The sequence below is a fragment of the Astyanax mexicanus genome, chromosome 6 (assembly GCF_023375975.1).
Source record: "Astyanax mexicanus isolate ESR-SI-001 chromosome 6, AstMex3_surface, whole genome shotgun sequence".
Lineage (NCBI taxonomy): Eukaryota > Metazoa > Chordata > Actinopteri > Characiformes > Acestrorhamphidae > Astyanax > Astyanax mexicanus.
In genome coordinates this window covers 10419103-10436126 of record NC_064413.1, presented here as the reverse complement: position 1 = coordinate 10436126, position 17024 = coordinate 10419103, and the positions used below count along the sequence as shown (strand labels likewise).

General features: G+C 38.2%; 1 protein-coding gene across 1 annotated transcript in view; it reads left to right on the top strand.

The window, feature by feature from the left end:
- Nucleotides 1-17024, top strand: part of rapgef5b (Rap guanine nucleotide exchange factor (GEF) 5b) — a 109700-nt gene that overhangs the window by 47909 nt on the left and 44767 nt on the right. The window contains exons 10-11 of the mRNA XM_022673987.2: nucleotides 6151-6275; nucleotides 7095-7195. Of these exons, the coding sequence (XP_022529708.2) occupies nucleotides 6151-6275; nucleotides 7095-7195 (226 nt within the window). The remainder of the gene's footprint in view (nucleotides 1-6150; nucleotides 6276-7094; nucleotides 7196-17024) is intronic.

Below are 17024 nucleotides of genomic sequence, written 5' to 3'. Positions count from 1 at the left end.
AATAATACACAATAGCTACTGAATGACACACTAAATACTGAATAATACACAGTAGCTACTGAATGACACACTTAAAACTAAATAATGCAAAGTAGCTACTGAATGACACACTAAATACTGAATAATGCACAGTAGCTACTGAATGACACACTAAATACTGAATAATACACAATAGCTACTGAATGACACACTAAATACTAAATAATGCACAGTAGCTACTGAATGACACACTAAATACTAAATAATGCACAGTAGCTACTGAATGACACTAAATACTGAATAATACACAGTAGCTACTGAATGACACACTAAATACTGAATAATAGGGCTGGGGCGGTATTGATTTTTTATAACCGCGGTAAAAAACTAACGCATCACCGCGATATTGCGGTTAACCGCGAGACCCCAACCCCCCCCCCCCCCCCCCAAAAAAAAAAAAAAAACACCGCAAATTTATTGGTAACAAATCTTTATTCTTCAAACCATACAGCCTACATACAACTTCTACATAAACCATAAATACAGCATAACAAGTGAACATATGCTGCCTGTATAATTCGTCATTGTACAGCTAACCTGTCTTTTTCCGTGCAGACTTTTTGAAGGAGGAGCTTGTCCGCCTCCCCCTTCTCCATCCATAGATCTATTTTAGGGCTGGCCCGAATAGCGGTTTTGAGCTCAGGATATTCGGCAGTAATTGGTAGCGAATATTCTAATATTCGTTTAAAAAAAAAAAGACGAATTAATCCACAGCAAAATTTTCCACTGACCCCCGGCCCCGAAAAAAATATATTTCTCACCCCTTTCCTCGGGCCGTTCGGGCTCAAGGCTCAAGAAGTCTGTGATAGGCGTCTGTTTTTTTTTTATTCACACTCTTCTTATTTCTCATTAAATATCTACTAGATACAGATTATATCTGTACAGTATCATTTATTTCACTTCCCTCCTGAATATTTGGAGTGCATTATGTATCCTTATGTTGTGTAGTTATGTAGTTTTCACCCCAGAATTTCTGCTGCTGCCCAGGCTTCGGCTGCATCGCAGGGCAGGAGCGCAGCTGCGTTACGGCTATTTCGTTTGAATTGTGCAGTGCAGAGTATTACAGATTTTGTATTTTTGCACTTGGGCTATTAGCTCAATATTAAATATTTCGTTTGTTTATAAATTATTTTATATTCTTAAACCATGTTAAATTATATTCGATTGGAGGAAATTAATTCAGACATCATTTCTTTTTTGTCCCGTTACCGTTCCGCAAAAAAAATCCTTCTTTTAATCCCGCATCAGCCCGCCACATACACAGTTTTGCCGCACCTGCCCCGCGGTCCTAAATAAATTTAATAAATTACATTTAGTGCTTAAAATTAAAAAAAATATTTATTAAAACCGCGCGCGGTCACGTTTCTTACCACATTACAAAAAAAAAATCGGTGTGTGTGTGCGCGTGTCGGTCCATTCTCCGCTCCTTTTTTGTGCTTAGGGTTTTTTTTGTTGCGTGCATGAGAATCACTGCGTGATTATTACAATTTTCTTAACTATTTATTAATGTGCTCCCACATCCTCTGGATTGATTAAACTCCTGTTCCCGCCAATAACAATTCAGTTCTGTCTGTGCCGCAAGATATCCTGACGGGACCCGCGTCATATAATATGTTGATTAAAATGTCGTGACGTTAAGAAATCGGCTCGCAAGAGACAACCGACCAAAAAAAAGACATTAGTTCCATTTTAAAATAATAGAAACCTGTCCTTTATGTTTGACAATTTTTGTTTCACTTTACGTGTCCTTACTCATCTGAAGTTTATTTATCTGAACTGAGTTTTATATGGTTATATTTGTAGCGGTTCTGAACTCAGTTCCGCGTGCTGTGAAAGAGACAAGGCGCAGCGCATTTTACCTCAGACTTGGTCAGATAACAACATTTCAGTAAAGATGGTGGTTATAGTTTTATATCATTGCTTTGCTGTTTGAACTACACTTCAACCAACCTTACTATTTTTACCAAGACTGAGGCGCAATGCCGCGCGTTCTCCGCGGTGCTCACGCAGAACAGCCAGCAGCCAGACAATGAATTAATATATTTTACTTTCTCAAAATGTGACCACGGAACACCTTACATGGCTCTATGGTTTACCTTGAGGTGGGTGAATTAGTTTGATGTGTTGGCGAGAGGTGCAGACACCACTTTCCGGCAAATCTTGCAGATGATTCTCTTCTGTTCTGAGTCTTTTTCTTCCTTTTTTCTCAACTTACTGAGCCTGCCCTGTAGCTTCCATTTCCGAGCCAATATTAGTGCTGCTAATCTTCACTCTCTTCAGCAGCCTCAATGGAGACGAAGTGAGCAGGACCTCAATGAGTACCACGCACCGCGTTTTGCTTAACCCATTCGCTGCCGCGCCAGTGCAGCGGCAGCACAGATAAATGACAAAAAAATTTATATTCGATATTATGAATTTTGAGATCGTTTGACACCAATATCTATCGCGATCAAAATATATTTGATATATTGCACAGCCCTATAGTGTAGGACTTACACTTGACATATTAATACTGAATTCACCACAGTTGTGCTTATATGGAGCATTTTACTACCGCTCAAAACGCAGTCAATCAGATTTGACAGCCATAAAAAAATGCGGTAATGACGGTAATGAGCTCATCACCGCGGTGACGTCCCATAACCGCGGTATTGCGGTAATAAAATTATCGTCACAGCCCTACTGAATAATACACAATAGCTACTGAATGACACACACTAAATACTGAATAATACACAGTAGCTACTGAATGACACACTAAATACTGAATAATACACAATAGCTACTGAATGACACACTAAATACTGAATAATACACAATAGCTACTGAATGACACACTAAATACTGAATAATACACAGTAGCTACTGAATGACACACTAAATACTGAATAATACACAATAGCTACTGAATGAAACACTAAATACTGAATAATACACAGTAGCTACTGAATGACACACTAAATACTGAATAATACACAATAGCTACTGAATGACACACTAAATACTGAATAATACACAGTAGCTACTGAATGACACACTAAATACTGAATAATACACAATAGCTACTGAATGACACACTAAATACTGAATAATGCACAGTAGCTACTGAATGACACTAAATACTGAATAATACACAGTAGCTACTGAATGACACTAAATACTGAATAATACACAGTAGCTACTGAATGACACTAAATACTGAATAATACACAGTAGCTACTGAATGACACACTAAATACTGAATAATGCACAGTAGCTACTGAATGACACACTAAATACTGAATAATACACAGTAGCTACTGAATGACACACTAAATACTGAATAATACACAATAGCTACTGAATGACACACTAAATACTAAATAATGCACAGTAGCTACTGAATGACACACTAAATACTGAATAATGCACAGTAGCTACTGAATGACACACTAAATACTGAATAATGCAAAGTAGCTACTGAATGACACACACTATATACTGAATAATGCACAGTAGCTACTGAATGACACACTAAATACTGAATAATACACAATAGCTACTGAATGACACACTAAATACTGAATAATACACAATAGCTACTGAATGACACACTAAATACTGAATAATACACAATAGCTACTGAATGACACACTTAATACTAAATAATGCAAAGTAGCTACTGAATGACACACTAAATACTGAATAATGCATAGTAGCTACTGAATGACACACTAAATACTGAATAATACACAGTAGCTACTGAATGACACACTAAATACTAAATAATGCAAAGTAGCTACTGAATGACACACTAAATACTGAATAATGCACAGTAGCTACTGAATGACACACTAAATACTAAATAATACACAATAGCTACTGAATGACACACTAAATACTGAATAATACACAGTAGCTACTGAATGACACACTAAATACTGAATAATGCATAGTAGCTACTGAATGACACACTAAATACCGAATAATACACAATAGCTACTGAATGACACACACTAAATACTGAATAATACTCAATAGCTACTGAATGACACACTAAATACTGAATAATGCACAGTAGCTACTGAATGACACACTAAATACTGAATAATACACAATAGCTACTGAATGACACTAAATACTGAATAATACACAATAGCTACTGAATGACACACACTAAATACTGAATAATGCACAGTAGCTACTGAATGACACACACTAAATACTGAATAATGCACAGTAGCTACTGAATGACACACACTAAATACTGAATAATACACAGTAGCTACTGAATGACACACTAAATACTAAATAATGCACAGTAGCTACTGAATGACACACTAAATACTGAATAATACACAGTAGCTACTGAATGACACACTAAGTACTGAATAATGCAAAGTAGCTACTGAATGACACACACTATATACTGAATAATGCACAGTAGCTACTGAATGACACACTAAGTACTGAATAATGCAAAGTAGCTACTGAATGACACTAAATACTGAATAATGCACAGTAGCTACTGAATGACACTAAATACTGAATAATGCACAGTAGCTACTGAATGACACTTAATACTAAATAATGCAAAGTAGCTACTGAATGACACACTAAGTACTGAATAATGCAAAGTAGCTACTGAATGACACACTTAATACTAAATAATGCAAAGTAGCTACTGAATGACACACTATATACTGAATAATGCAAAGTAGCTACTGAATGACACTTAATACTAAATAATGCACAGTAGCTACTGAATGACACACTAAATACTGAATAATACACAGTAGCTACTGAATGACACACTAAATACTGAATAATACACAGTAGCTACTGAATGACACACTAAATACTGAATAATACACAATAGCTACTGAATGACACACTAAATACTGAATAATGCACAGTAGCTACTGAATGACACACTAAATACTGAATAATACACAGTAGCTACTGAATGACACACTAAATACTGAATAATACACAATAGCTACTGAATGACACACTAAATACTGAATAATACACAATAGCTACTGAATGACACACTAAATACTGAATAATACACAGTAGCTACTGAATGACACACTAAATACTGAATAATACACAATAGCTACTGAATGACACACTAAATACTGAATAATACACAATAGCTACTGAATGACACACTAAATACTGAATAATACACAATAGCTACTGAATGACACACTAAATACTGAATAATGCACAGTAGCTACTGAATGACACACTAAATACTGAATAATACACAGTAGCTACTGAATGACACACTAAATACTGAATAATACACAATAGCTACTGAATGACACACTAAATACTGAATAATGCACAGTAGCTACTGAATGACACACTAAATACTGAATAATACACAATAGCTACTGAATGACACACACTAAATACTGAATAATACACAGTAGCTACTGAATGACACACTAAATACTGAATAATACACAATAGCTACTGAATGACACACTAAATACTGAATAATACACAATAGCTACTGAATGACACACTAAATACTGAATAATGCACAGTAGCTACTGAATGACACACTAAATACTGAATAATGCACAGTAGCTACTGAATGACACTGATAGGAAACAATTATTCTGGATACTAAATCATTTATAGATGCTGAATTATTTTTTATATACACTGAATCATATATTGTAAATAGAGACTGAATTATTCGTAGATGTTGAATTGTTTAAAGTAAATACAAGTCATGTATAATGGACGGAAATCAATAGTGGATGGTACAGGGTTGGTAGTAAATACTGATTGATTTGTAGTAGATACAGAAGCGCGTGTTTTGAGTGCTGAATGCTGATGTTTATGTGAAATTGATTGGTATGTATTAGATGCTGCTGAATACTGATGAGAGTAATACTGATGGGTGAATTATGTATTAATGCAGGAGTGAAGACGAGCGTGGGGGGAGTGTGTTTGGGTGGTGGGAGATAAGATAAATCCCTAAGTGGTCGGAGCTGTTTGATGTGGTGTGGTTTAATTGGGGTGTGTGTGGTGGGGGTGTATTGTGATGGAAATCAGGAAGACAGGGAATCTCCTTGGTGATAAACTAACCCCCCCCCCCCTTTCTCTGCACAGCCGGTGTGTGACGCAGCAGTCCGTGTGTGTGTGCGGGAGGGCGAGCGAGTGTGTGTGCGGGGAGAAGAGATGCTACTGCTTCACAAAACGACGTCACCGCCAGCCCCCTCCTCTACTAGAAAGAGGTAACACACAGACACACACACACACACACACACACACACACAGGCTGGTGCGCACACACCCTTTCTCTCTTTCTAAATCTCTTTCCCTTTTCTTTCACTTTCTTACTCCTCCAATTTCTCTCCTTTTTTTCTCTCTTTTGCTTATATCTGTCTCTCTCCCTTTTTTCTCTTTTTACTCTCTCTCTACCTCACCCTGGAACCGTCTTCAGCTCCTTCTCTCTCCAATTCTTTCTCTTTTTTATGTCTTTCTCTTTCTCTCCCTTCTTTTCTCTCTTTTTTTTCTCTCCTGATTTCTCTCACTCTCGCTTGGTAACTGTCTCCTCTCTTCTCTCTTGTGCCTGAAGTCAAATCATCTCTCTCTCTCTCTCTCTCTCTCTCTCTCTCTCTCTCTCTCTCACACACACACACACACTCAGAGCGGTGCTGGTGGAGGATGTGTTGCACTGCCCGTTTCTCTCCGCTGAGCCGGAGCTCTGGAGGCTGGCGTTAGCGCTTAGTGCCAGGACTGCAGGGCTTCCATCAACCAGGGTTGACTCACACTGCCCCAGGGAAATGCTGTAGGTCCAGGCTGGGGCTGATGGACCCTCAGCCGGAGGGCAGAGTGCTGCTGGTGGCTCTGGTGGAGCAGGAGGAGGACGAGGGTGAGGATGAAGGCTCAGACAGCAGCAGCAGTGAGCTGAAGACGCTTCCCACCTTCGACGTGCCGTACTTTCGCTACATTGACGACGAGGGCACGGAGGAGGAGGAGTGGTGCAGCAGCCGCTCGCTGTCCTCTATTGATGAGGAGAACTCCAGTGACTCCTCATCTGTCTCTCGTAGGTACTCTGCTTTCCCCGCCACCCCACAGAACGTCCTGGAACACATACTGAGCCACCTGAGGCTGGACCAGGAGGGTGGGAGCCCACAGGCTGGAGGGACAGGTAAGATACACCTGGCTGCTCTTACATAACACGCTAGAAAGTCATCACACAGTACACCGTGTTACTGCCATTAAAAATAACATGTGTTATTCTTATTAACAGTAACATGTTCTATCACAGTGTTACTGCCACTAAAACTAAACTAGTTCAGTGTTGCAGCACCTTCTGTTAAACTGCACTCTTTCAATTTTAAACAGAATGTAACGCATTTAACTTTTAATACTGTACTATAATAAAATAAAATTTTATACTGACCCCACACCCCTCACACCCCTCAGGTGGTCAGATGGTCGGTGCTGTGGTAGTGCTGTTGGAGTGTTTTGCTCTCAGTTTACTTTAGTTCAGTTTACTCTGGAGGAGTGCACCGCTATAAAAGTCAATACAGACCGGTTTACTGATCATCATTAATGTCAGGACAATACAGCGATGGTTCCTCCCAGTACACTGCCTGCAGGACTGACTGAAAGTCAGTGGACCAGTTTGTTCATATATACAGTACCAGTCAAAAGTTTGGACAAACCTTTTCATTCAAGGTTTTTTATTTATTTAATTTATAGGGATGTCCCAGATCCGATCATGTGATTTATCAAAAATGTAACATTACACTGTAGACTCTATTCACACATTGATGAAAACGTTTGGGCGCTCACACACACACACACACGTATGCATCTACACTAGTGTTTTTGTCCTCTATTAAAGTTGTTATTTAAAACCCAGTAACACAGCAACTGAGTAACTCATTAAAATATTCTAATTTAAAAGCATCAATACTACTCTGAGGTATTATTAGCCAGTAATAAGTCTAGTCTAAATCTAGTCTGCTCAGCCTAAACCACACTACATCATTATTTCTGTCTTCCTCCCAAAATACAGGAAAATACCAGCATTAAACAAATTAATCATGACCATGATTCATTTAATCACCGAATTGCTGTGTGACATTTTTTTGGTTTGTTTGTTTAAGAAAGGATGCATATTTCAATGGAAATAATTTAGTATTTAGTACTTGTTTATTATATGATTAAAAATCAGTTGTTTTAATCTGTTTCAATATTGATTCAAAAATACTTTTTAAAAAAACCTAAAGGACAACTTGGATGTGTTTTTTTTTGTATTGAATCGGGACTAATCAAATAAATCGGAAGTCCCTATAATTTTTTTTCTACATTGTAGTTTAATATTAAAGACATAAAACAATTAAGGGATACATATGGAATTATGTAGTAAACAGTAAACAGTGTTTGTCCTCCACATTAATCCACTGATCTAAACCTGATGATCTGAGATGGTGATCTGAGATGGCGTGGACCTGTTTTTCCTGTAAAGCGGCTTTGTGACAACCTTTGTTGTAAAAAGCGCTATATAAATAAAATTGAATTGAATTGAATTGAAGTGATTTGAGGTGATTTAGGATGAGCTGGAGCTTCACAGCGTGAAGGAAAAGCAGCAGCTATTGTTCAGCACCTCCAGAAACTCCTTCCTTCAAGACGCTGAGAAAACTATTCCAGGTGACTCTCCCTCATGAAGACACTGAGACTAAAATACCAAGAGTGCAGATCTGTCCTCAAAGATAAATTTGCTGCTTAGAAGAATCTAAAGTATAAAACATATTCTAGTTTGTTTAACACATGCTCCTGTATAGCTTTAATATAGTCTTTAATATTAAATTTCCAATATCAAAATGTTCAATGTATTATTTAGTGTTTGTTTGAGATGAGACATGCTGTCTCCAGGGCCTGGCTGGATGAGCTCAGTGTGACTTGTGTGTTTGCATCAGTTCGGCTCAGCACACACACTCTCAGGCCTCTGGTGGGAATTGTGGGAATGTGGAGAGATGTGCTGAATTCTGTCCCAGTTGGAAAAGCAGGACAGAACCGGGTCTCCTGGGTGGAAGTCTGGCAGTCCAAGTATTTTAGGAAATAGGCTGATAAAAGGGGATCTCCACAGTCAGTAAAGGTGCAGCAGTGCAGACATCACAGTATAACACATTAAAGTCTGAATCAGAAGCAACAGCAAGACAACCTCCACAAAGGAAATTACAAATACTCTCTCCTTATCCCTCCTGACCGATTCTTCTCTAGTGTTGCATTTTGCCAGTGTCCCTCTCAATACTGGTAGCATGAAGTGAGTGGTTATTGCAGCCCTTTCAGGTTGCACAGGTGGTCCTTCTCCTCCTGGGTGGCACATCCGTCCGTGCTGCCACAAGAAGATTTTGCTGTATCTCATAGCACAAGCACATAGCTGTTGCACGAGGAGAGCAGGACAAGGCATTAGGACCTGTATCTGCTTCTGTGTGCAAGAAAATGGGAGGAGCACCATCAGAGCTGTACAAAGTGACCTCCTGCGAGCTACTGAACAAACAGTCAGAAACAGACTCCATAAGGGTGGCATGAGAGCCCTACGCTGAATTGTCACTGGCCGGAGAACACCAGGTCCACCACTGGTGCCCCATTCTTTTAGATGAGAGTGGGTTCACACTGACCTCATGTTACAAGTGTGAATGAGTCTGGAGATGTTGTGGTGAACGATAGGTTGCTGCAATATCATCCAGCATGATCAGTTTGGTGGTGGGTCGGTGATGGTCCTTGAAGGGTTGTACAAACCAGTGTTAAAAAATTTTGTCATAGTTTTCGTCAACGAAGCTTTTTTTCAAGATGAAAACGAGACGATAACTAAATAAAAACAGCATAAAAAAATAAAAACGAGACGATATTAACTGACATTTCCGTCAACTAATAAAAACGAGACGAAAATGTTTGACAAGGACCAAGTCCAATCAGAACCACTTAGGACGAGATCCAATCATTATTCTTTTAGCGAAGGTGTAGAGGCGGGACGAGCGGGATAGTTAACCAATCAGTACCTGTCTCTCAGTACCCGAGGTTAGATACACACCGGTAAAAACACACCATCTTTCAGGCTTCTGTGCTGGGTTAGTCCTGCAGATAAAACTAGCTCCTTCAAAAACTGTATTTTTACGTCTACGTCTATTTTTACATGTTTTATGACCTGATTTCTAGAACAACATTTTAAATGCAAAATATTAATATTCACATACCTACAATAATAAAATACATTAAATCATATATAAATATATTTCACATTCAAACATTAATAATATTACACAACTGGTTAATAAATGTTTAAGTGTATAGTTTATAATTCAGGGGAACTGATAAAAAAGCAATTACATTTAAACCCTTTACATTTTAGTTGACTAAATTGACTGTAATTTTTGTCGACTATATTCTTATGATATTTAGTCTACTAAAACTAAAAATATTTCAGATGACTAAATTAATGCCATTTTCGTTACTAAATCAAAATTTGTTGTCAAAATTAACACTGATACAGACCTCCGTGTGAACGGTACCTTGAATCACATACCGAGATAAAATCCTTATGGTCTTTGTTAGACTTTGTTCCTTATGTGGCCAGAGTGTGTAAGCAGTTCCTGGATGGTATTGAATGTATTGATGCCATTGACTGGCTCTCATATTCCTCCATTAGAGTACCTTTGGGATTTTCTGTATCAGTGTATCTGACGCTGCCACATCACGCCACAGACTGTCCAGGAGCTTAATGATACCCTGATCCAGGTTTTGGAGAACATCTACCATGACACTGTTCACCATAAAAAACTATTGAGTATTGGGGACTGTACAATCTATGGAGTAACATTTATGAGTTACCATGAGATTTGAAGGCACAACCAGACCCATACAGTATTAAATTTAAGATTAAAGATAAATTAGTAATTTATTGATTTTATGATTTTATCATTGGTTGTTTGGATCAGCAATTTCAGTTAAATATATCATATAGCAGATGAACACACTGATATTTGAGAAATGAAAAGAAGTTTATAGGATTGACCTAAAGTAAGCAATAATTCTTTAAACTAAATTAGACTGGTGCATAAATTTGGATGCCCCAACAGAAAAATGACTTGTTGTCTTGTTAAACATTGTTCTGAAGAATCTGCTGATATTGACTGGAATCCATGTGACGCTCAACTTTAACAAGATTTCCAGTACCTGCACTGATCACACAGCCCCACAGCATGATGAACCACCACCTAATTTTACTGTGGGGAGCCGTAAAGTGTTGGTCTTTGGATGCTGCTTTCTTTTTCCTCCATGCATACTGTCCTCCAAATAAATCAAATATAGCTTCATTAGTCCACAGCACCTTATTCCAAAATGAAGCTGGCTTGTCCAAATGTGCTTTATCATACATCAAGCGACTCTGTTTGTGGCGTGTGCTCAGAAAAGGCTTCTTCTGCATTAATCTCTCACACAGACTCTCCTTGTGTAAAGTGCACTGAATAGCTGAATGATGCACAGTGACTCCATCTGCAGCAAGATGAAGATGTAGGTGTTTGGAGCTGATCTGTGGTCTGTAGGTTGAGTGTTCTCACCATCCTTCTCCTCTGATTATCTGAGATTTTTCTTGTTTTGACACTTCAGGCCTTAACTAGAACTGTGCCTGTGGTTCTTCCATTTCCTCACTATGTTCCTCAGAGTGGAAACTGACAGCTGAAATCTCTGAAATGTTGAGCGTTTTGTATCTTTCCTCTAAAACATGATGTAGAACAATATTTGTTTTCAGGTCATTTGAGAGTTGTGTTTTGAGGCTTCCATGTTGCCATTCTTCAGAGAAGATGCAAAGAGGAGAAAAACTTGCAGTTGGTTCCTTAACCCTTTCTCATAATTGGATTTACTTATGTATGTAATTCAAGGGTCAATAGGCTTCCCAAACAAAATTTGTGTTTCAATAATTAGTGCTAAAGGTATTCAAATCAATAAAACAACACAATCGCCCACATTTATGCTCCTGTTTAATTCAGTTTAAAGAATTATTGCACACTTTCTGTAAATCTTATAAACGTAATTTCACTTCTCAAATATCACTGTTTACATCTGCTATATATATATATATATATATATATATATATATATATATATATATATATATATATATATATTTAACTGACATTGCTGATCTGAACAACTAATGATTTATAAAGAAAAATCATGAAAATTAGCCCAAACCTTTTCAGACAGCTGTATTACAAAAAGTTTCAATTGACAGGAATTCAATTTGGTGGTTTGTTTTGACTTCAGTGATGAGTCCTGTTTTCGTCTCAGTGCAGATGACCAATGAAACGGCATGTTTTGTTACACCTGTATGTGTAGCTTAGTGAATATAGCCCGTATTATTTTTTTACTCATTAGTTACAATTATTACACTTATTACAGTCACACAATTGCACTTACATAGTGCTTTTTGCCCTTCTACGCACCCAAAGATGATTACAATTACATTTTACACACAGTCATTTACACTCAGCACTCATCCACACACACACTGGTAAAAATCGGCAGCCAATCCCACACAGCATACTCTCAACCGCAAACAACCGTTCACTTTGAGGACTGCATCAGACAGTAAGAAGCTGACCCATGACAGAGTGCCGATCCACATACACTCTCAACACGAGGGCAATTTTAAATTATCTAATTTTGTGGGCAATTTTGCGTCATTTATCTAAATTTATAATTATTTATTGGTAGCTTTTATCTTACTTCTGATTAGTATATGTATATAATCTGACAGAATTCCCCCAAGGTTCTGTTTGTACAGTGTTGGGTTTGTGATTGAGCTGTGATGTCATTCAGAGGGTGTGATACATAGCACTCCTCCGGGACGTGACGGCAGTGATTACAGTGATGCTGTGAGGAGCACACTTCAGGGCTTGGGTTCTGCAGAGGAAAGCTTTGTTCTGTCTGGTCAGGTTTGGCCTCGGCTCATTCTGCATTCCCCCGCGGTTCTGTTTGATGTAGTGTATTGATCCAGAGCATCCCGGAGGTGCAGCAGCACTCTGTAGGCTGAACCCTGCAGACACGGGTCAAATACATAATCGAATGGGGCATAGACGGGCCATCCGTCAGGACTGACTCTGTACTGCTTAAAACAGAACTCTGATTAAGAGAACAGGTTCTACAGAGGGTTCTTTGAGCTCAGCCATGGAAGTACCTATTTTTTTTTAATATATTTTATTTTATTGAATTTTTTCAAAGTCAGATTGAGGACATACATATCCAACCCAGATCCAATCCACAGAAAACAGTCAAAACAGTCTCAAGAAGAAGAAGAAAACAAAGGGGAAAAAAAAAAAGTAAAAAATAAATAAATAAATAAAGGGAGGGGGGGGGCAATGAAATAAGAAAAAAAAGGGAAGGGAAAATGGGGGAATGCCTACTGGGCTTCAGCTATAGTTCCCTAATTCTTCAGGTTCTCTAAGGTGGTAAATTATGGGATCCCAGAATTTAATAATTCGGACCCGAGCATGAGGCTTCCAGGTACGTAATCTCTCCATTGAAATAAAGCTGTACATTTCCGAGAGACAGCTTTTGAAAGAAGGAGCAGAAGATGATTTCCAATGAAGCAAAATCAGTTTCTTAGCCACCACAATGGTGGCCATCACTATACGTTGAACTCTATATGGAAATCTGGATAGAAAAGTCGAGCAGCCACAGATTATGAGGATAGGGTCAGGTTCTAGGGGGATGTTCAGCACTTTTGAAAGCCACGCAAAAATGTTACTCCAAAAAGGCTGTAAGGCTGGGCATGTGATTAACAAGTGAGTGAGAGTGCCTTTTTCTATGGAACATTTTTCACACAGTGGCGAGATATTAGGAAAGATTTTATGGATTTTATGAAGTCTAGTTTTGAAGTAATGTAGTCGATGTAGAATTTTAAATTGGATCAACCTATATCGTGAGTTTACAGAGCAGTCTAAAATTCTAGAGAGACTTTCTTCCCATATCTATTTAGATATTTTTTTGTCTAATTCTTTGCCCCAGGCCTCCCTAAAATGATCAGAATCGGGGGTAAGTTTTAGAAACGAGATACAGTGCGATATTCGTTGTTTGGCTGATGGGTCTGAATTAAAAAAGCGGAATAAAGCATGCTCCTGTGGTTTTGATGTTAAATCCACGAGGGCTGTCTTGGTGTAATGTCTCAATTGCAAATATCGGAAGAAATGGGGTCGTGGCATATTGCATTGTTCCCTCAGAGTATTAAATGACATAAAGCAGCCATCCTGATATAGGTCGCCCAAGGAAGCCAATCCTTGGCTTTCAAGATCAAGAAAAAACGTATCAGTTTTAGCAGGAATAAATTCATGATTGAATGTAATAGGAGTATGTATGGAATTTGGTGGGGCCTTTGTAGCCAGCTTAATTTGGTTTAGTATTTTTAACGAGTTTTTAATTATGTAATTATCTTTTGTGGCAATTTTACCAGATGACAGTTTTGTATATAGAAATGAAGGTAAGGAGGTCAGAGGAGAGCAACTGGCCTCCACCTTGACCCACAACGGTGTGCGTCCCGAAGCAAGACCAGAATGGGAACCGAGCTGCCAGAATGAAACAGCTCTGGCATTAGCTGCCCAATAATAATGTTTAAAATTAGGTAAATTCAAGCCTCCATCTACATCACTTTTTTGTAAGTGAATCTTAGAGATGCGTGGGGTTTTTTGGGCCCAGATGAAAGAGGATACAGAAGAATCGATTAACCGAAACCAGGAGTCAGGGAGGGAGAAAGGAAGGTTTTGAAAAAGATATAAGAATCGGGGGAGAACGATCATTTTAATAGCATTAATTCTTCCAATCATTGAAAGTGGGAGTAACTTCCATCTTTCTATTTCCCTTTTAAGCTTATCTATAGCAGCCTCATAATTTAATTTAATGGTGAGTTTAGGATCTTTAGATATTTTAAGGCCAAGGTAAGTAAAATATTCATCTGTTATTTTGAAGGGAAGTGAAGATAGGAATGATTTATCAAAACTGTCCGTGAGGGGCATGAATTCACACTTGTTCCAATTAATTGTATAGCCGGAGAATTGTCCAAACAAGTTAATATAATCTAAAAGTTTGGGGATGGAGGTGGCAGGATTGGAAATAGACAACAGGAGATCATCTGCATATAGGTTAACCAAGGTCTCAAGACCGTTTATTTTAATCCCGTGAATGTCCGGGTGAGTCCTTATGCCAATTGCAAGTGGCTCAAGTGCTAAATTGAAAAGTAACGGAGAAAGAGGATCTCCCTGTCTGACCCCGCGTTGAAGTAAGAAGGGGGTGGATCGATCAGAGTTCGTTAAAATAGAAGAACAGGGATTTAAATACAGAGCCCTGACCAGGCTAATAAAGGCATTGCCAAATCCAAATTTATTTAGCATATAAAACATATAGGGCCATTCAACCTGGTCAAAAGCCTTTTGGGCATCCAGAGAAATAATAGCTGCTGGGGTTTCATTTTGTTGTGCAGAGAGAATAGTATTAAGAAGCAGGCGCACATTACAAAAAGAAAACCTTCCAGGGATAAATCCGTTCTGATCTGGGTGAATTATCTCTGAAATATGATCAGCGAGGCGATTGGCCAAGATTTTTGAAATAATCTTTTGATCTACATTCAGCAGCGCAATTGGTCTATAGGAGGCGGGATCTGTGTTGATTTTTCCTTTCTTTAATATTAACGAGATATTTGCCTGATATAATGAGTCAGGGAACTTATTATTAGCAATCGAATCATGGACCATCCTAAGTAATAGAGGAGTAAGTTTCGTAGCGAAGGCTTTATAAAACTCACATCCGAATCCATCTGGTCCAGTAGCTTTGCCCGATGGGAAGCTATCTATTGCTTCTTGGATTTCAGATACATTGATTGGCAAATCTAGAGCTTCTCTAGCAGAATCAGAGAGCTTAGGTATATCTAAATTATCAAAAAAAGAGTCCAAGTCAGGTTCGGAGGCTGTAAATCTTGAGTATATAAATCTGCATAATATTCTCTAAATCTATTATTAATCTCTCGATGACTGGTAAGCAGGTGGCCAGAGGTAGATTTAATTTCATGAATTGCTTGGTTGGCCCTGACCTCCCTAAGTTGTCTAGCCAGGAGGCCTTCTGGTTTTTCACCAAGTTCAAAATGTTTCCTCTTAAGTTTAAGAAGGAGGTTTTCGACTCTTTGGTTGAGAATATTATTGTATTCATGTTTATGTTGTAAAATTGTATTATAAACTGTCGTGGAAGGAGTGAGTTTATTGTTTTTTCTAAGGCTATTATGATATTTTCCAGTTCTATAAGACGTTTGTCTGATTCCTTCTTTTTTGAGGCCTCAAACGATATGATATGACCTCTGGTCACTACTTTAAAGGTTTCCCAAAGAACAGTATCTGAGACATCCTTTGTGTCATTAAATTCTAGAAATTCAGAAATTTTAACATCCAAATATTTGACGAAGGCAGTATCTGAGAGAAGATTAGGGTTAAATTTCCAATTGTATGAAGGTCTGTTAATTAAGTTACATATCAAGGGTGACTGGACTATGGTCAGAAATAAGGATGGGATGGTATTCGGTGGAACCCACTTTTGGGACCACCTCTGATGAGACCAGGAAATAGTCAATCCGAGTGAAGGAGTTATGTACAGGAGAGTAAAATGAGTAATCTTTATTAGTTGGATATCCACTAAATTTGAGGACCTGAGCAAAGAGTTTAAGACCTGAGTTGATGTAAGTATTGTTGATGACTTGGCTGACAGTCTGTCTAGGTGTGGATCTAAGCAACAATTAAAATCACCACCTATAATGATATTGTCCGACGAGTTGAATGGAATAATGTTAAAGAGATTTCGAAAAAAGTCCGGGTTGTCATAGTTCGGACCATAAACATTGACTAAAGTTAGGGGATAGGAGTTAATTTTGGCAGATACGATAATATATCGTCCCTGCGAGTCAGCTATCATATTCTTTAGTTGGAATG